Source organism: Salmo salar, chromosome ssa10, assembly GCF_905237065.1.
Source record: "Salmo salar chromosome ssa10, Ssal_v3.1, whole genome shotgun sequence".
Taxonomy (NCBI): domain Eukaryota; kingdom Metazoa; phylum Chordata; class Actinopteri; order Salmoniformes; family Salmonidae; genus Salmo; species Salmo salar.
The window spans coordinates 103,432,690-103,455,083 of NC_059451.1; the positions used below are offsets into that span (position 1 = coordinate 103,432,690).

At 42.2% G+C, this 22,394-nt stretch overlaps 1 protein-coding gene across 2 annotated transcripts in view; it reads right to left on the bottom strand.

Moving 5' to 3' along the window:
• The window catches only part of LOC100196824 (inositol 1,4,5-trisphosphate receptor type 2), a 150,663-nt gene extending 128,739 nt beyond the window's left edge, over nt 1–21,924 (bottom strand). For both annotated transcript variants that reach the window (XM_014125393.2, XM_014125392.2), the window contains exon 1: nt 21,319–21,924. In XM_014125393.2, coding sequence (XP_013980868.1) covers nt 21,319–21,410 — 92 coding nt within the window. In that variant the 5' untranslated portion in view covers nt 21,411–21,924. The remainder of the gene's footprint in view (nt 1–21,318) is intronic.
• Between the last annotated feature and the right edge of the window lie 470 nt (nt 21,925–22,394).

Below are 22,394 nucleotides of genomic sequence, written 5' to 3' on the forward strand. Positions count from 1 at the left end.
GATCACCACAGATAACACTGCTACTCCTACTGCTCTCTCCTCGTCTGACTACGTGTTCTCGCATACCCCTAGAGCATCGAGCCAGCGGGGTGGTGGCACTGGAATCCTCATCTCTCCCAAGTGGACATTCTCTCTTTCTCCCCTGACCCATCTGTCTATCTCCTCATTTGAATTCCATGCTGTCACAGTTACCAGCCCTTTCAAGCTTAACATCCTTATCATTTATCGCCCTCCAGGTTCCCTTGGAGAGTTCATCAATGAGCTTGACGCCTTGATAAGTTCCTTTCCTGAGGATGGCTCACCTCTCACAGTTCTGGGTGACTTTAACCTCCCCACGTCTACCTTCGACTCATTCCTCTCTGCCTCCTTCTTTCCACTCCTCTCCTCTTTCGACCTCACCCTCTCACCTTCCCCCCCTACTCACAAGGCAGGCAATACGCTTGACCTCATCTTTACTAGATGCTGTTCTTCCACTAATCTCATTGCAACTCCCCTCCAAGTCTCCGACCACTACCTTGTATCCTTTTCCCTCTCGCTCTCATCCAACACTTCTCACTCTCCCCCTACTCGGATGGTATTGCGCCGTCCCAACCTTCGCTCTCTCTCTCCCGCTACTCTCTCCTCTTCCATCCTATCATCTCTTCCCTCTGCTCAAACCTTCTCCAACCTATCTCCTGATTCTGCCTCCTCAACCCTCCTCTCCTCCCTCTCTGCATCCTTTGATTTCCTCTGTCCCCTATCCTCCAGGCCGGCTCGGTCCTCCCCTCCTGCTCCGTGGCTCGACGACTCACTGCGAGCTCACAGAACAGGGCTCCGGGCAGCCGAGCGGAAATGGAGGAAAACTCGCCTCCCCTGCGGACCTGGCATCCTTTCACTCCCTCCTCTCTACATTTTCCTCTTCTGTCTCTGCTGCTAAAGCCACTTTCTACCACTCTAAACTCCAAGCATCTGCCTCTAACCCTAGGAAGCTCTTTGCTACCTTCTCCTCCCTCCTTAATCCTCCTCCCCCCCCTCCTCCCTCTCTGCGGATGACTTCGTCAACCATTTTGAAAAGAAGGTTGACGACATCCGATCCTCGCTTGCTAAGTCAAACGACACTGCTGGTCCTGCTCACACTGCCCTACCCTGTGCTTTGACCTCTTTCTCCCCTCTCTCTCCAGATGAACTCTCGCGTCTTGTGACGGCCGGCCGCCCAACAACCTGCCCACTTGACCCTATCCCCTCCTCTCTTCTCCAGACCATTTCCGGAGACCTTCTCCCCTACCTCACCTCGCTCATCAACGCATCCTTGACCGCTGGCTACGTCCCTTCCGTCTTCAAGAGAGCGAGAGTTGCACCCCTTCTGAAAAAAACCTACACTCGATCCCTCCGATGTCAACAACTACAGGCCAGTATCCCTTCTTTCCTTTCTCTCCAAAACTCTTGAACGCGCCGTGCTTGGCCAGCTCTCTTGCTATCTCTCTCAGAATGACCTTCTTGATCCTAATCAGTCAGGTTTCAAGACTGGGCATTCAACTGAGACTGCTCTTCTCTGTGTCACGGAGGCTCTCCGCACTGCTAAAGCTAACTCTCTCTCCTCTGCTCTCATCCTTCTAGACCTATCTGCTGCCTTTGATACTGTGAACCATCAGATCCTCCTCTCCACCCTCTCCGAGCTGGGCATCTCCGGCACCGCGCACGCTTGGATTGCGTCCTACCTGACAGGTCGCTCCTACCAGGTGGCGTGGCGAGAATCTGTCTCCGCACCACGTGCTCTCACCACTGGTGTCCCCCAGGGCTCTGTTCTTGGCCCACTCCTATTCTCGCTATACACCAAGTCACTTGGCTCTGTCATATCCTCACATGGTCTCTCATATCATTGCTATGCAGACGACACACAATTAATCTTCTCCTTTCCCCCTTCTGACAACCAGGTGGCGAATCGCATCTCTGCATGTCTGGCAGACATATCAGTGTGGATGACGGATCACCACCTCAAGCTGAACCTCGGCAAGACGGAGCTGCTCTTCCTCCCGGGGAAGGACTGCCCGTTCCATGATCTCGCCATCATGGTTGACAACTCCCTTGTGTCCTCCTCCCAGAGTGCTAAGAGCCTTGGCGTGACCCTGGACAACACCCTGTCGTTCTCCACCAACATCAAGGCGGTGACCCGATCCTGTAGGTTCATGCTCTACAACATTCGCAGAGTACGACCCTGCCTCACACAGGAAGCGGCGCAGGTCCTAATCCAGGCACTTGTCATCTCCCGTCTGGATTACTGCAACTCGCTGTTGGCTGGGCTCCCTGCCTGTGCCATTAAACCCCTACAACTCATCCAGAACGCCGCAGCCCGTCTGGTGTTCAACCTTCCCAAGTTCTCTCACGTCACCCCGCTCCTCCGCTCTCTCCACTGGCTTCCAGTCGAAGCTCGCATCCGCTACAAGACCATGGTGCTTGCCTACGGAGCTGTGAAGGGAACGGCACCTCCGTACCTTCAGGCTCTGATCAGGCCCTACACCCAAACAAGGGCACTCCGTTCATCCACCTCTGGCCTGCTCGCCTCCCTACCTCTGAGGAAGCACAGTTCCCGCTCAGCCCAGTCAAAACTGTTCGCTGCTCTGGCACCCCAATGGTGGAACAAGCTCCCTCACGACGCCAGGACAGCGGAGTCAATCACCACCTTCCGGAGACACCTGAAACCCCACCTCTTCAAGGAATACCTGGGATAGGATAAAGTAATCCTTCTAACCCCCCCCTTAAAAGATTTAGATGCACTATTGTAAAGTGGTTGTTCCACTGGATATTATAGGTGAATGCACCAATTTGTAAGTCGCTCTGGATAAGAGCGTCTGCTAAATGACTAAAATGTAAATGTAAAATGTATTTATACAGTTCATATGGGAGAAAACATCCCAACATCATACACACACCATTTATACAGTTCATATGGGAGAGAACATCCCAACATCATACACACACCATTTATACAGTTCATATGGGAGAGAACATCCCAACATCATTCACACACCATTTATACAGTTCATATGGGAGAGAACATCCCAACATCATACACACACACCATTTATACAGCTCATATGGGAGAGAACATCCCAACATCATACACACACACCATTTATACAGTTCATATGGGAGAAAACATCCCAACATCATACACACACCATTTATACAGTTCATATGGGAGAGAACATCCCAACATCATACACACACACCATTTATACAGTTCATATGGGAGAAAACATCCCAACATCATACACACACCATTTATACAGTTCATATGGGAGAGAACATCCCAACATCATACACACACACCATTTATACAGTTCATATGGGAGAGAACATCCCAACATCATACACACACCATTTATACAGTTCATATGGGAGAGAACATCCCAACATCATACACACACCATTTATACAGTTCATATGGGAGAGAACATCCCAACATCATACACACACACCATTTATACAGTTCATATGGGAGAGAACATCCCAACATCATACACACACCATTTATACAGTTCATATGGGAGAAAACATCCCAACATCATACACACACCATTTATACAGTTCATATGGGAGAGAACATAAACACACATCTTTCCAACTATTAATTCAACTCCATGACAGAGCTCAATGGCAGGCATGTTCTGCAGTTTCCTATGATCCAATACTCCTTCCTCTCCCAGAATAGACAGTGGTTCTCCATGGCAGACAGGGCTGTTGATGATGTCTAGAACCCAGGTTGAAGACAAGAGGATTATAATATCATATAACTCTTTGCATAAATGAGGACTAATTCTAGGAACGGGACCAGCGATGCTAGTTAGCAACGGTGCTGGTCCCATGCGTTGTTTATTTTCACAAGCTTCATAATATAATGAATAGCTTGTCCTAACCTGGTCATCTTCAACCTAGTCTAGAACCAGACTAAGAACATAGCATGTAAGAAGGAAGAAATCAGATCAGCAAGCATTGTATGTGATCATCCTCATTGGATGTCATGTTGAATTCAGAGCATTGGCAGATTTCATTAGTGTGTAGATATAATCGCTGATTGTGATGGTGGTTACTGTATGTTTTACAATGATAACAGGGCCAGTATTCAAAAAGCTTTTCAGAGTATGTGTGGTGATCTTGTATCAGGTTGACACCTAACCATGTAACCTTATTATTATCATCATCATCATCTAAAAACCTAAACACCTATCCATGTAACCTTATTATTATCATCATCATCATCTAAAAACCTAAACACCTATCCATGTAACCTTATTATTATCATCATCATCATCTAAAAACCTAAACACCTATCCATGTAACCTTATTATTATCATCATCATCATCATCATCATCATCATCATCATCATCCAAAAACCTAAACACCTATCCATGTAACCTTATTATTATCATCATCATCATCTAAAAACCTAAACACCTATCCATGTAACCTTATTATAATAACCTTATCATCATACTAAAACCTAAACACCTATCCATGTAACCTTATTATTATTTATATTGATTATTATTATTAAAACCTAAACACCTATCCATGTAACCTTATTATTATTATTATTATTATTATTATTATTATTATTATTATTATTATTATTATTATTAATAATAATAAGGTTACATGGATAGGTGTTTAGGTTTTTAGATGATGATGATAATAATAAGGTTACATGGATAGGTGTTTAGGTTTTTAGAATGATGATGATGATAATAATAAGGCTACCATGGACAGTGTTTTGATATATAGAAATGATGATGATTATTATTATTATGGTTACATGGATAGGTGTTTAGGTTTTTAAATAATAATAATAATAATAATAATATCTAAAAACCTAAACACCTATCCATGTAACCTTATTATCATCTAAAAACCTAAACTAATATCAGCACTAATACTCAGATTCTTAGGGGCAATTCCACGGCAACAGAATGACGCTGAAACTCAGATATTTCACTTTAAAATATGTGCCAAACAAAAAACTATTATTGCAAAGTCAAACAACCCATACAATTCTATGCACAAGGTCGACTTTACAATTTCCAATGAACATTTTCTGTGGAAATTGTTAAATGTAGTCCTTGTGCATAGAGTCGTATGGTTTGTTTAAGTTTGCAATCATTGGTTTTTGTTTGACACATTTTAAAAGTGAAAAATCTCATCATTCTGTTTCCATGGAATTGCCCTTAGTGAATATAGGCCCTGGTCTAGTTGAAATGGAAACAGTGAATTCTGTAAAGGGCTTGGTGGGGCCACAGGAAATGCTCTTGGCTGCTGTGTGTGGCTGATTTGTCCTAAATGCTGATAGGTTGACATTAACCGCCTTGTCTCCACACTGCATGCCTGGATTTTATAGTCAATGTCATTGTATAGTCAACCAGCCTGCAACAGCAATTGTTTTGCTTAAAGTTTTACAGCTAAAATAAAACTACAATATTTTTAGAGAATTGTCCAGAAGACTGGTGAACTTCCCACAACATACTGTCCATCCACACTGAACGAACACACCAACGCAGTGTGATATAATATGTCAGTGATACTACATTCTCACAGAAGCTTCGAAAAACTATCAACTCAACATGATTCTGTTGGCACTTGGCAGAGAATGTGCCTCTATTCTTTATGTGACCTGGCTGCATCATGTGAAACAAGTATTATATCATCAAATTTCTGTTTATGCTAGCCTGGTCCCAGATCTGTTTGTGCTTTCTTGCTAACTCCTGTGGTGGTCATTGACACGCCAATGAACATAGGATTTGGCATGACAGCACAAACAGATCTGGGACCAGGGTAGGACCAGGATAGCTGATGCCAGTCTGAGACAAAAACAAAACTGTGACAATGTGTAAAGTTCCACCCGGTATGGGGAAGGAAGCCCAGTGTGACTGGTGTTGACTGGAGCTTATCCTTGTGGTCGGTTTCATCCTTGGTGTGTGTGTTCTCTGCTAGTCTGCATTGCTAAAGAAATAACCAGCAGATTATTGTATCCAATGCAGTTCCATGCGCTTGACTTACAACTGAACAAGATTTACAAATAGCTTAGTCACCTAGCAAAAGCCTGGGGTGTTCTCGTTTCCACACATTACTTCTAGCACACTAACTTTTGTATCGCTCTTCTTCTGTGATATTCATATCCTTATCTGACTCCAGATTTTAACACATCCATAGAGCTAAGCTCAGCCTCTGACTCAAATAGTAGGGGTGGTTTCAGTGATGTGGAAAATACAGAACGTTGCAATGCAGATAGCATAGAGCTTACAACGATTAGACAGACAATGACAGGATTGTTCTACGCAATCTATTTCTATCTGAACATTCTGCACCCTCCTGAACAGGCCCCTGGCATCTTCATGCACTAGCCTGTCATGATCACATTCATCATAAACAAGTCTTCACTGGAATACACAGAAGTACACATTCATCTACCCTACTAAGGGGGAAATGCAAGGCACAGTCCCTCTGGTTTAGACAAAGCTGGCAGTCCAACTACAGCGAGAGCCGGGTATTTTCTTTCGCTGCCATAGCTGTTGATCATTCAGTCCCAACTGTCTGGCTGTGGTTGTGCATATGTCCTATTCCTCAGCTCCCATATCAAAGTCCCATGTAAACTAGAGACAATAGGGTCCAATAGGATTTCAAATCAAGTGCTACACAACAAAACAGGATACATACTACTCATTACTCTAGCTAACAAATGAGTAACCTTAAGTGCACAGGCCCGCATTTATTAGGCACCAAACGAAAGAAAAAGTGACCAACAAGGAGGGACTGCCTGAAGTTTGTCCAATACGAACACACACATTTTCATTTTTCCATTGCAAAAGGCTTTGCTACACTGTGCCCTAATGAATAGGCTTATGACTCTGCTCAGTTCAAAGAGCTAGGGCCCTATTCATTAGGAATCAAATGGAAGAAAACTGACCTAAACAGGGAGGGACTACTTGTACAATAACAAACGCTCATTTTAAAATGCTTCCCATTGCATGACTTAATGCGACCCTGGTCCTGGAACTAAAAGTTGAACATGAAACAGCAGTACATCCGGCCAACAGAATACGGGTAAGCTAATTACAGTGCATTCGGAATGTATTCAGAACGCTTGACTTTCCACATTTTGTTACGCTACAGCCTTATTCTAAAATCGATTAAATAAAAAAATTCTCAATCTACACACAATACCCCACAACAAAGCGAAAACAGGTTTTTTTTGCAAATGTAAAACAGAAAATACCTTATTTTTTTAAAGTATTTAGACCTTTTGCTATGAGACTCAAAATTGAGATCAGGTCCATCCTGTTTCCATTGATCATCCTTGAGATGTTTCAACAACTTGGAGTCCACCTGTGGTAAAGATTTGGAAAGGCACGCACCTGACTACATAAGGCCCCACAGTTGACAGTGCATGTCAGAGCAAAGACCAAGCCATGAGGTTGAAGGAATTGTCCGTAGAGCTCAGAGACAGGATTGTAGCGAGGCACAAAAAAGGGGAAGAGTACCAAAAAATGTCTGCAGCATTGAAGGTCCCCAAGAACACAGTGGCCTCCATCATTCTTAAATGGAAGAAGTTTGGAATCACCAAGACTCTTCCTAGAGCTGGCCGCCCGGCCAAACTGAGCAATCAGGGGAGAAGGTCCTTGGTCAGGGAGGTGACCAAGAACCCAATGGTCACTCTGACAGAGCTCCAGAGTTCCTCTGTGGAGAGGGGAGAAACTTCCACATCTCTGCAGCACTCCACCAACCAGGCCTTTATGGTAGAGTGGCCAGATGGAAGCCATTCCTCAGTAAAAGGCACATGACAGCCCGTTTGGATTTTGCCAAAAGGCACCTAAAGACTCTCAGACCATGAGACACAAGATTCTCTGGTCTGATGAAACCAAGATTGAACTCTTTGGCCTGAATGCCAAGTGTCACATCTGGAAGAAACCTGGCACCATCCCTACAGTGAAGCATGGGTGGCAGCATCATGCTGTGGGGATTTTTTTCAGTCTCTGAATGTCCTTGAGTGGCCCAGCCAGAGCCCGGACTAGAACCCGATCGAACATCTCTGGAGAGACCTGAAAATAGCTGTGCAGTGACGCTCCCCAACAAACCACGCAAAGTTTGAGAAGATCTGCAGAGAAGAATGGGAGAAACTCCCCAAATACAGCTGTGTCAAGCTTGTAGCATCATACCCAAGAAGACTTGAGGCTGTAATCTCTGCCAAAGGTGCTTCAACAAAGTACTGAGTAAAGGGTCTGAATACTTATGTAAATGTGATATTTCAGTTTATAAAATGTGCAGAAAACTCTATTAACCTGTTTTTGTTTTGTCATTATGGGGTATTGTGTGGAGACTGATGAGGGGAAAAAACAAAAAACCGTCAAGGTGTCTGAATACTTTCCAAATGCATTATATATCTCCATTACATTATACATTATGGCAAGGCAAAATATCCCAGGCCGTGGTGACCAAAATAAACGTGTGACCACACAGATCTTCTGATAGAAGAATACAGTAGAATGGCCAAGTTAATCATGATACAGAATACACAGAGTATCCCAAATATTAAGAACACCTTCCTAATATTGAGTTGCACCCCCCCTCCCTTTTGCCCTCAGAACAGCCTCAATTTGTTAAGGCATGGACTCTACAAGGTGTCAAGACAGTTCCACAGAGATGCTGGCCCATGTTGATTCCAATGCTTCCCACAGTTGTGTCAAGTTAGCTGGATGTCCTTTGGGTGGTGGACCATTCTTGAACACATGGGAAACCGTTGAGAGTGAAAAACCCAGCAGTGTTGCAGTTCTTGACACAAACCGTGCACCTGGCACCACAGGAGGTTGGTGGCACCTTAATTGGGAAGATGGGCTCGTGGTAATGGCTGGAGCGGAATCGTATCAAAAACATCAAACAAATGGATTGATTCCATTCCAGTTGCTCCATTCCAGGCATTATTATGAGCCATCCTCCCCTCAGAAGCCTTCACAGCCTGGCACCTACTACCAATGTTCCCTCTAAAGAAAATGTGGCACCGAGCAAATTTCAGGTCTGCTGAGCGCAAACTTTAACGTTCTGTGCAGTTTCCAGCGTGCGTTTACTGTGAACACTGAGGCTGTACTTGCTTTAAGTTACAGTTTTAACAATGGCCAAGCAGGCTACTGAGGCTATTAAATGATCATAATGCAGGCCTACCAGAGTGGCCTACCATCAAAAACAATGGAGAAAATGCATCCCATAACATAATAACATGGAAATAGCTGTTCTATCATTCAGCCTTACAATAGCAGCCAATGTGCTGTGTTCAAATGTAAGTCTACATTTCATGACTTAAAAAAACAAAACATGCAGGGCTTGACATTAACCTGTTTATCCACAGACAAGGAGGTGACTGAAAAAAATTGTGTTTGATGCAAGAAACCACTTTACAAAATAAAAATGTATTATTATCATCATCATCATCATCATCATCATCATACCATTATTACAGAGAATCAGACAAATTATGCTACCCTCTGCCTATTGGCTACTTAGCTTATTCAAGCCTGTCTCAAAATACAACACTGCCCCTTTAAGACAAAAAAATGCTCTTTACCTGACTTGCTTTTTAAAGATGTCTAGAATGTACACGTTTTGTGCTCTTGTAGGAAGTAATCACTCCCCTATTGCTGATTGCAAATGATCTATAACTGGGCTAATAACTCACTAACTAGCAAAGGATACGAACAAAATGTACACAAATGGCTACATGCAGCTCTTGCTTTGATCTCAAAACAAGCACATTATGCTCAACCACAGCTGTAAACACAGTAAATTGCACAGATCCATATACGGCAATGGTCCATTTGTATATAGGCCTACTGTAGTTCTGATTGGTTATGCTGCACAGGTCTGTGTAGAGTACGGGCTGAGTCTTGAGCAATAGAATCCTACTCCAATGCAATAGAATCCTACTCCAATGCAATAGAATCCTACTCCAATGCAATAGAATCCTACTCTACAACAAAATCTCTAGTTAGTTTTGTTTCAGTATGTTGCACGGAAATTGGCTAATATGGCGTTGATTTGATCACAATTGCCCCAGTAAAAGGGAAACGTTGAGTGTTAACAGTGAAAACTCTAGAAAGTTGAGTGAAGTTCAATTTCGTGCTTCTCTCCATGTGCTGATAGTTCTTCTGTGCTCTGCCCAGCAGTCCAGGGGAGCTGTGCGCCAGTCTCGGTGCGAGCCTGCACATGCCTGCAGCTTAGAGGGAACATTGCCTACTACCATACCCTGTTTAAAAAGGCACTTAAATCTTTCGTCTTGCCAATTCAATCTCTGAATGACACCCACAGGTTAAAGAAGGATTTTTAAGCCCGTCTCATCCCCTTCATCTATACTGATTGAAGTTTATATAACAAGTGACATCAATAAGGAATTATAGCTTTCACCTGGTCAGTCTGTCATGGGAAGAGCAGGTGTCCTTAATGTTTTGTGCACTCATTGTATAAGAGTAGAATGTTAGCTTTATACAAAAGAGAAGTTTTTAAATCTAAAGCAGAACTGCCATAAGGACATGCTTCAATTTGATAAAGACAATGGAGAGAAGGTTGGGTAAGCACACACATACACCACAGTTAGCTTAATGTCACCAATGGAGAATAATAGTGAAGACATCAAAACTATGAAATAACACATATTGGAACAAGTAGTAACCAGAAAGCATTAAAAATGTAAATATATTGAATTCTGAATTCTGTTAGAAAGAAAAATGCTATTACAACCTTGCAATAAGGAATTGAGACCAAACACTCAAGAAAAGTTAAGTGTTTAATACCAAGGACACAAACAGCTGAGTGCAAACATTTAGAAAGCTCACAACACATTTTATACTCTTCTCTTGTAGGCATCACCTCCCCAGCTATACATTTTATGACCCCAAATGAGGTTCCCTCATTTCCCCTGAGGAACGTCCATGGTTCTCTCTTTGCTCAGCCATATGTCAGAATCACACCACGCCCATCTTCTGTTCTGGGCCTGACCCTGCTCTCTGATCCTAGGCAATTTCCTCTTATCTGATTAGGTCAATCTTTCTAAATGAGCAAACACAGTTTCATGGCCTAAACTCCATTAATACTCACAGTAATCATTCACTAAACAGGATACAAACTACAGTTTAACTTGAAACGCGTTACATTTGGATAGAATCCATCAATTCTACATAAATCACTGACAGCATCAATAGCAAAGCACCCCCACACCTCCTCCTTCATGTTTCACAGTGGGAACTACACATGCAGAGATCATCTGTTGACCTACTCCGCGTCTCACAAAGACATGACGGTGGAACCAAACATTTGGACTCATCAGATCAAAAGGACAGATTTCCAATGGTCTAATGTCAATTGTTTGTGTTTCTTGGCCCGAGCAAGTCTCTTCTTCTTATTGGTGTCCTTTAGTAGTAGTTTCTTTGCAGCAATTCGACCATGAAGGCCTGATTCACGCAGTCTCCTCTGAACAGTGGATGTTGACATGTGTCTGTTACTTGAACTCTGTGAAGCATTTATTTGGGCTGCAATCTGAGGTGCAGTTAACTCTAATGAACTTATCCTCTGCAGCAGAGGTAACTCTGGGTCTTCCTTTCCTGTGGCGGTCCTCATGAGAGCCAGTTTCATCATAACGCTTGATGGTTTTTGTGGCTGCACTTGAAGAACCTATCAAAAGTTCTTGAAATGTTCTGGACTGACTGACCATGTCTTAAAGTAATGATGGACTGTCGTTTCTCTTTGCTTATTTGAGCTGTTCTTGCCATAATATGGACTTGGTCTTTTACCAAATAGGGCTATCTTCTGTATACCATCCCTACCTTGTCACAACACAACTGATTGGCTCAAACGCATTAAGGAAAGAAATTCCACAAATTAACTTTTAACAAGGCACACCTGTTAATTGAAATGCATTTCAGGTGACTACCTCATGAAGCTGATTGAGAGAATGCGCAAAGCTGTCATCAAGTCAAAGGTTGGCTATTTGAAGAATCTCAAAAATAACATTTTGATTTGTTCAACACTTTTTTGGTTACTACATGATTCCATGTGTTATTTCATAGTTTTGATGTAGTTACTATTATTATACAATGCAGAAAATAGTAAAAAGAAAAACCCTGGAATGACTGGGTGTATCCAAACTTTTAATTGGTACCGTATGTACAGTTGAAGTCCGAAGTTTACATTCACCTTAGCCAAATACATTTGAACTCAGTTTTCCACAATTCCTGACATTTAATCCTAGTAAAAATTCCCTGTCTTAGGCCAGTTAGGATCACCACTTTATTTTAAGAATGTGAAATGTCCAAATAAGAGTTGAGAGAATGATTTATTTCAGCTTTTATTTCTTTCATCACATTCCCAGTTGGTCAGAAGTTTACATACACTCAATTAGTATTTGGTGGCATTGCCTTTAAATTGTTTAACTTGGGTCAAACGTTTTGGGTAGCCTTCCACAAGCTTCCCACAATAAGTTGGGTGAATTTTGGCCCATTCCTCCTGACAGAGCTGGTGTAACTGAGTCAGGTTTGTATGCCTCCTTGCTCGCACATGCTTTTTCAGTTCTGCACACAACTTTTTTATGGAATTGAGGTCAGGGCTTTGTGATGGCCACTCCAATACCTTGACTTTGTTGTACTTACGCCATTTTGCCACAAATTTGGAAGTATGCTTTGGGTCATTGTCCATGTGGAAGACCCATTTGCGACCAAGCTTTAACTTCCTGACTGATGTCTTGAGATGTTGCTTCAATATATCCAAATAATTTTCTTTCCTCATGATGCCATCTATTTTGTGAAGTGCATCCATCCCTCCTGCATCAATGCACCCCCACAACATGATGCTGCCACCACCCTTTTTCCTCCAAACATAACAATGGTCATTATGGCCAAACAGTTATATTGTTTCATCAGATCAGAGGACATTTCTCCAAAAAGGACGATCTTTGTCCCCATGTACAAACCGTAGTCTGGCTTTTTAATGGCGGTTTTGGAGCAGTGGCTTTTTCCTTGCTGACCTTCAGGTTATGTCGATATAGGACTCGTTTTACTGTGGATATAGATACTTTTGCACCCGTTTCCTCCAGCATCTTCACAAGGTCCTTTGCTGTTGTTCTGGGATTGATTTGCACTTTTTGCACCAAAGTACATTCATCTCTAGGAGACAGAAGGGGTCTCCTTCCTGAGCGGTATGATGGCTGCGTGGTCCCATGGTGTTTATACTTGCGTACTATTGTTTGTACAGATGAACATGATACCTTCAGGCGTTTGGAAATTGCTCCCAAGGATGAACCAGACTTGTGGAGGTCTACACATTTTTTTCCTGAGGTCTTGGCTGATTTCTTTTGATTTTCCCATGATATCAAGACAAGAGGCACTGAGTTTGAAAGTAGGCCTTGAAATACATCCATAGGTACACCTCCAATTGACTCAAATGATGTCAATTAGCCTATCAGAAGCTTCTAAAGCCATGACATCATTTTCTGGAATTTTCCAAGCTGTTTAAAAGGCACAGTCAACTTAGTGTATGTAAACTTCTGACCCACTGGAATTGTGATACAGTGAATTATAAAAGTGAAATAATCTGTCTGTAAACAATTGTTGGAAAAATTACTTGTGTCATGCACAAAGTAGATGTTCTAACCGACTTGCCAAAACTATAGTTTAACAAGAAATTTGTGGAATGTTTGAAACACTTAGGTTGGAGTCATTAAAACTCGTTTATGTAAACTTCCGACTTCAACTGTATGTATGTATGTATGTATGTATGTATGTACGTACGTACACACACTACCGTTCAAAAGTTCGGGTACACCTAGAAATGTCCTTGTTTTTGAAAGAAAAGCACATTTTGTTAAAGAAAAGCACAGTGCAGAGGCGACTCCGGGATGCTGGCCTTCTAGGCAGAGTTCCTCTGTCCAGTGTCTGTGTTCTTTTGCCCATCTTAATCTTTTCTTTTTATTGGCCAGTCTGAGATATGGCTTTTTCATTGCAACTCTGCCTAGAAGGCCAGCATCCCGGAGTCGGCTCTTCACTGTTGACGTTGAGACTGGTGTTTTGCGGGTACTATTTAATGAAGTTGCCAGTTGAGGACTTGTGAGGCGTCTGTTTCTCAAACTAAACACTCTAATGTACTTGTCCTCTTGCTCAGTTGTGCACCTGGGCCTCCCACTCCTCTTTCTATTCTGGTTAGAGCCAGTTTGCGCTGTTCTGTGAAGGGAGTAGTACACAGAATTGTACAAGATCTTCAGTTTCTTGGCAATTTCTCAATAGCCTTAATTTCTCTGAACAAGAATAAACTGACGAGTTTCAGAAGAAAGTTCTTTGTTTCGTTGCCATCGAACCCACAAATGCTGATGCTCCTCCAGATACTCAACTAGTCTATTGAAGGCCTGTTTATTGCTTCATTAAATCAGCACAACAATTTTCAGCTGTGCTAACATAAGTGCAAAAGGGTTTTCTAATGATCAATCAGCCTTTTAAAATGATAAACTTGGATTAGCTAACACAACGTGTCATTGGAACACAGGAGTGATGGTTGCTGATAATGGGCCTCTGTACGCCTATGTAGATATTCCATCAAAAATCAGCCGTTTCCAGCTACAATAGTCATTTACAACATGAACAATGTCTACACTGTATTTCTGATCAATTTGATTTTAATGGACAAAAACAATGTGCTTTTCTTTCAAAAACAAGGACATTTCTAAGTGACCCCAAACGTTTGAATGGTAGTGTGTGTAATGTATGTATGTGTGTATATATAAATAAATTGTACCCCCTTTTCAGCTTAAATGCTTTCAATAAGATTAAAAGTAGGCCTGAGGATGAGATTAAATGCAGTCATTTACCCTGAGTTGCTAAATTACAGGTCTATGAACAGTTCATACACAATTCAGGCTACCTTATGGTTGTATAATGTATCAAGTGACTACTAAACTGAAATGTCTTGATTTGTCTGTTTGCTTGAAAGATAGATAAGCACAACAGAAAAAGAGGATTGGACCCAGGGAGAGGATCAGCCTCAGGGGAACTGAGCGTTTGTAAATGAGGTGTGACCTGAGGAACTTATCTAAGTAACAGCTTATACTTACTATCATATAGGCTACTATCATATGTCAATATGGATTTATAGAGTCATCAAAGCCTGTCGAGGCTGCATGTGACGCGTACAGTAATGACAACTCCAGCCAACATTCATGATACCACGGCTGTGTCTGAAAACATTACTAGCCGTCAAATCATTGCTTATTCCAACCTTGTTTCCTTAATTCCTTGCCTTATACGATACTCAAATCTAATTGGAGGAGGATGTCGAGGGGAAGGAACTTGGATCCTCTCCTGCAATGTGCCTTGAGGGGGAGGTGAGGAATTGGAGGAACGAGGATGAAGGAAGCAAGGACTAAAGAGTGCACTATAGGCAACAGGGTGCCATTAAGGACACACAGTGGTTGAGTTCCTGCCAAAATAAATGCTCAGGCATTACATTGCGTCAACCAATGGTTGCATGCCACGTCATCAACACCTATTATTTGGCAGGGACTACAATTGGTAGATCAGTGATTCAACACCTCACTTTGCCCAAGCTGATCCTCTCCAACTGACCCGGAAGTTGGAGCTAAAAATTGGTAAATTAGGTGCAATTAAACCAACCATCAAAGTACATTGTAGTGAATTCGGGGGTAGCCCTGACAGGACTCGCTTGACAGTCGCTGGATTCGGGCTCGAATTTTTCCAAATTCAACAGACAAGCATCGCATAAACTAGCTTGATAACAGCTCACTTCCAATTTGATTAATTTCTCTCAAATCTGAATAGAATAGGAATGGCATAGGCCTACTCAGGCTGGTGATAGACCATATAGCCCATCTACCGTATTTAAAATGGACTGAAGAAAACATAGTTTGGTTCCATTTCAACATATTTATTAGTGTAATCAAAGTGCTGTAACATATATAAATGAAATAGCCTAGTACACACACCAAAACTTTTCAAATGTTCAAATCAAAAGGCTATTGTACATAAAAACGAGGAAAGTTGGGCGCATTGCAAATTCAGAGCCACTGGGCAACAACATACTAAACACTGATCATTGGGAACGAGATCAGAATCACTTAAGGATTGATCCATCAATTAAATAATGAAATAGGTAGCCTAACCTACAAAACTAAAACACTCCATATATTCAAATGAAAAGGCCTGATTAACATGACATCAGTAACACAGCCACATCCCGAATCCCGGTGCCGACACATTCAGGGCAAGAGAACAAGAAACACTGTGAGAAAACAGGAATCCACTTTGGGTAAAAATATGTAACCTACCATCGTGATCATTTTAAAAGAGAACAAAAACTACTTAGCCTACATTTGAACACCATCGCAGAAGCTTCGGGCATCTTGGAAATTAAGTTGCCTAGTTTTGTTGTTTGACTACTTGAAGAGAACTAGGGCTCATCACTCGCAGACCACCTCTTCCAATGCGTCGTGGAAAAGGGTGCATATAATTATACTAGATGAAGAGCCCAAATAACCAACATCCTACCATTTAAAGCATACTACATTTTAGAAATGTCACATACTATTAAACATTCTCTTATCGCATACTGAGAACGCGCCATGCGTGATTGAGTTGATTTCGGTAGCACATCCCCATATCTAATTGATCAGCTGTTGTCAAAGCCGAAAGGAGTATCACATCCAGGCATTTAAAGTATACTCGATTTTCGAAATGTCACATTATTAAACTGCCTATTATTTAGGACGCAAGTATGGGTATTTGGACACAACCATTGATGCGACCCTTTAACAGCCCCTATTTGACTCATTTTCAGGTACAACTTCGAGTCCACTGGAGAAGATCAACTTGAGAAGTGAGGTGTAGAATCACTGATCTAGAAATAGTATTCCCTGCCAAATAATAGGTTTAGTGTGAGGCGATCCCCCTACCAAACACACGCACAGCCAGGCATTCATTGATTGATTGAGTGATTGGATTCATCTCTTCTGTAGGTCCTATGATTGAGTGTAGTCTGGCCCAGGAGTGTGAAGGTGAACGGAAAGGCACTGGAGCGACGAACAGCCCTTGCTGTCTCTGCCTGGCCAGTTCCCCTATCTCCACCTGGATTCTCTGCCTCTAACCCTATTACAGGGGCTGAGTCACTGGCTTACTGGTCCTCTTCCATGCCGTCCCTAGGAGGGGTGCATCACTTGAGTGGGTTGAGTCACTGACGTGATCTTCCTGTCCAGGTTGGTAACCCCCCTCGGGTTCATGCCATGGGGGAAGTCTTTGTGGGTTATACTCAGCCTTGTCTCAGGGTAGGAGGTTGGTGTTGAAGATATCCCTCTATTGGTGTTGGGGCTGTGCTATCGTCGGACGGGGACACAGTGTCTCCCAACCCGTCCTGTCTCAGCCTCCAGTATTTATGCTGTAATAGTTTGTGTTGGGTTGCTAGGATCAGTCTGTTATATCTGGAGTATTTTTCCTGTCTTATCCGGTGTCCTATGTGAATTTAAGTATGCTCCTTCTAACTCTCTCAGAGAACCTGAGCCCTAGGACCATGCCTCAGGACTACCTGGCCTGATGACTCCATGCTGTCCCCAGTCCAGCTGGTCATGTTGTTGCTCCAGTTTCAACTGTTCTGCCTGCAGCTATGGAACCCTGACCTATTCACCGGAAGTGCTACCTTGTCCCGGACCTGCTGTTTTCGACTCTCTCTCTACCGCACCTGCTGTCTCTAACTCTGAATGATCGGCTATGAAAAGCCAACTGACATTTACTCCTGAGGTGCTGACCTATTGCACTCTCTACAACCACTGTGATTATTATTATTATTATTATTATTATTATTATTATTATTATACCCTGCTGGTCATCTATGAACATTTGAACATCTTGGCCATGTTCTGTTATAATCTCCACCCGGCACAGCCAGAAGAGGACTGGCCACGCCTCATAGCCTGGTTTCTCTCTAGGTTTCTTCCTAGGTTTTGGCCTTTCTAGGGAGTTTTTCCTAGCCACCGTGCTTCTACATCTGCATTGCTTGCCGTTTGGGGTTTTAGGCTGGGTTTCTGTACAGCACTTTGTGACATTGGCTGATGTAAAAAGGGCTTCATAAATACATTTGATTGATTGGACACAACTTGTGTCAATTACAGAACATTTCCTAGGATTTTCTACATGCAGCAACACTTGTGGAGAATGCTGAAAATACCAGTAAAAGCACAGCCCTACATGTGGTTAGCTCAGTGTTTCCCAAACTCGGTCCTCAGGACCCCAAGGGGTGCACGTTTTGGATTTTGCCCTAGCACTACACATCTGATTCAAATAATCAACTAATCAAGCTTTGATTATTTGAATCAAAAACCAAAACGTGCACCCCTTGGGGTCCCCAGGACCGAGCTTGGGGAACGCAGGGTTAGCTGATATGCTACATATCTAAACAGGCGTTGTAAGATTGAGCATGGACCTGCAATGTAGTCATGCAGGATCTCTGCCACTGACTTCCTGGGCCTTGAATGATTATTTTTAGGTGTGTGTAGTGTTGATAAAGAACACCACACAGACCTGGCTGTCAGAATGCATCAGTTAATGAATCACTGATAGACTTTATACCTTTGCTTTAAAAACAGCTGAGCTCTCTACTATGCACTTTGCATTCAGACATTTCATGGCCTTGACATTTGCATTGAGATTGGCTTTGACCAGTTACTTTTCAGTAACATAAAGTAGGTCATAGGATTCATATTGTTGGCATAGGTCCATCTGTGGCCTTTATAGGCTTCATCTGCCCAGGTTACAAGCCAGTCTGTCCCTATATAAAACATTGTCCCCGTTTCCCTTCCTTCCTGCTTGAAATTGCTGATCTGATACAGTATGATTGCAGAAAGCAATGGGATTTCACCTATCCACTAATTTAACAGATCAGTGATTACCTCAAGGACATTGAAGGTATTCAAATATGGCTTATGTGTCTCGTGAACACACTGGGGTTCTGAGTGACCATAATAGATAGGAGAGTGGAATTCAAGAGTGATCCTCTGCTCATGCCTGCTATGCTTTTGGAGAGTGGCTGTTTGAAAGCACAGAAAGAGAAAGTAGATTGAGAGAATGAAAGCGAGGGAGAGAATGTGAGAAAGAGCGGGAAGTGGGTGGGGCAGATTCAATCCACAGAGGCAGTCTGTCAATTCAAGCCTGTTCCTGGCCTAGAGGGCAGAGTGCAGAGGGCAGAGTGCAGAGGGCAGAGTTGAGAAATTCACTGAAGTGCTGGAGCCGCATTTTAACTTTCTTCTTGTAGTCACTATAAGTTACTCAGCTTGTCTATTTGGTGCATTAGTCAATTGTCTTCCGAGTTAATATTTGTAGAAATTCTCAGATGGTCCTTGCAATAAACTGTTATTTATGATAATAAACTTCCATTCCTTGAAAAAAACACTAAAATTAAGTGATAATGCCATGGCATGGGTTTAGTTTGTCGAGGGCCATATTGGCCAAACACCGGCTTCGAGGGCATTATCACTTTCATACAATGGGTTACCACCATATTAAAATTATGATTGACATATTTTCATTTTAAAAATATTGATGAATTTTTTATACTATTTCATCCTACCACAAGATATAGTCCTGACACAAATCTAGGGTTGCTACCCAAGCCGGCTGCTCGTTCATTCTATTGGTTCTGTTGCCAGAGACGCGACCCAGTCGTTCAGTCTTTTTGTTCTGTATCTATGTACGTGACCCAGTTGTTCGTTCTAAACGTTCCGTTGCCATACTGGCTGGCAACGTTCTTATCCCCTGCTTGCTAGCTAGCCAACTAAGGCTAACTTACATTCACGTCAAAAAGTGCAGTCAGACTAACAGCAAAGCAGCTGATTTTGCATTTGTTTAAGCGGTTTTCTAGTGACATTTGGCTACATCCATAACAATGAGGGGCGAATTTGCCCAGCATAGAAAATGTGCTCACTCGTCACTGGACACTGCTGTTCAGAGGAGCTAGCCAACAACACAGCTAACACAATCACTTCAAACTGAAGCTGGAAAGACTGAAAACTAGCTGCACTTTATTTCATTTGACCTTTTTTCAAGTTACATTATATATCCATAAAAAAATAGATTATACAAATCTCCGCTGTTAAAAACAAAATGTTAGTCTTAAAGAAATGTGAGATAATGTCTAGATGCTTTTTATAGTGGAGATCAAGTTTATAAATTGCCTGGCTGGGCTGATGAGACAGTGGACTGAGCAGACAGATGGAACAGACTAAATAGGCATTTTAACATCCTAGATTTAGCCGGTGGTAACTTGTGGAATAGACACCGGCTGGAAAGCGGTTTGAACCAATCAGTATTAGACCCACCCATTGTATAATACTACACCATTTATGAGTACTTGTTAGACCTACTCTGGGAAGAATCCATTCAGTAACCAGTACCCCAAAACTCTGAGTACAGGTTGTCAAAAAAACGAAAGTAAACCTCATTCAGATTCTGTGCATTTGGAAAGTTTTTCATTACCCAAAAGTAAAAAATGTATATATTTTTAAAGTGGAAAGGTTAGTGAAGGTTTTCTATCATAACTTTCAGCAGATGAAAGTATTGGCCACAAACACTAGCGCCTTTACAGTAATCATACTGCACTCAAACTGATGTTATACTACACTGTACTGCATGATGACTGCAATTTTTTTTCTTCATAAGGGTGAATTCAACAACCCAACAATTATTCATGTTGCATTGGGGGGACACCCTGGTGAATATATCATACAAATTCCACACATTACAGCTCATCTTGATCAAACAGGTGTGAGCATTCAAGTACAATTCTTCAGCTGTCTCACAGCACGTGCTACTACTGCAAAAAGGGCCACGACCTCTCACAAAACACTTCATACTATTTTTGATTAGGTCATGGATTACCGCACATAATCCTTTCCCAGTAAACCATTTGGCATTTGACGCCCAGAGAGTAATAAAGTGGCTGCATGTGTACAGGACATTGCGCACGCATTGGTTACACTAGCGAGGTACATGCACATAAAGTTTGCATTCTTATTATACTTGCATAACTGTGCAACGTTACTCATCTTCATTTCCTCCTTGATAAAATTGCTTGTGATTAGGCCTTTTCAACTTCCGACTTCTCAACCCCAGATCCACAGACACCAATCTCACACTGCATGTTACATTGACCCATTTCATGCATCGGACGCCAAACAAGCCTGTACCTGTTTGTCACAGTTTTTCATCAAACATGGTTTTAGATATACATCATATTTAATTAAATTATTAGAGGGAACATACCCCAATGTACTGATGAAGCCATTGACCGTGCCTTCCGCATACAGCGACACAATGTCTCCAATATGAAGAAAACTAGATCTGTTGTCTGACATTTTCGCTTAATTCTCTCCAAAAGTCGTCTTTCCTGGGACATACAGTCGTCTTGGTTTGATTAAATTATCCCTCTGACACGTTACAATGTATCTTGGCAACAATCCTGCGTGTCACTCGTCAAATTGCGAACAACACCGCCCTAAAACGAGACATGTTTTCCCGTTTTTACCAGTCAAAATGACAAAGGAAAAACTTGGAGTTACTGTAAACAAACTGCCGATTTCGTTTATGACCCAACTTCTTCCCGTGTTCAGACAGCATAATATTCTCTCTTTCACATCAACTTTAGGGGAGGAGACTGGTTCTGTTAGAGGCGCAGATACAGAACCAGTCAGCCTATCCCGTCTAAAGTAGGCCTACTCATATCCAAATGCTTTGAGAAGCAATGGATGTACAATTCTGCTATGTCAGTGCGTACATGAGTAGACACAGCAATAAATTATATAATAGAACATTTCCTGGCTATTTCTTGCAAACTTGCTCTGAAATGAGATAAGTTAGTGGACATCAATGGCCTGGAGTTCCGGGTTATGCAATGGTGTGAGTGTGAGTGTGTGTGTGTTGACGCGTTCAAAACAACTGGGAACTCGGAAATCTCCGACTTCAGTCCGTTCAAGACAACTATAAAACATGTTCCGACAGGGAACTCGGGCCTCTTTGTAGATTTCCGACTTTGCGATCTGAAGATCACTGACGTCATGATTTGACCTCGTATTTTTCCAAGTTCACAGTTGTCTTGAAAGCACCATAAACCAAATTAAGTCAAATCAAATTGTATTAGTCACATGCGTGGAATCCAACAATAGGTGAAGACCTCGCAGTGAAATGCTTACTTACGAGCCCCTAACCAACAACGGAGTTAAAAGTTAAATGCATTTGAATAAGAATAAGAAATAAAAGTAACAAGTAATTCAAGCAGCAGTAAAATAACAATCGCAAGACTATATACAGGGGGTACGGTACAGAGTCAATGTGCGGGGCAC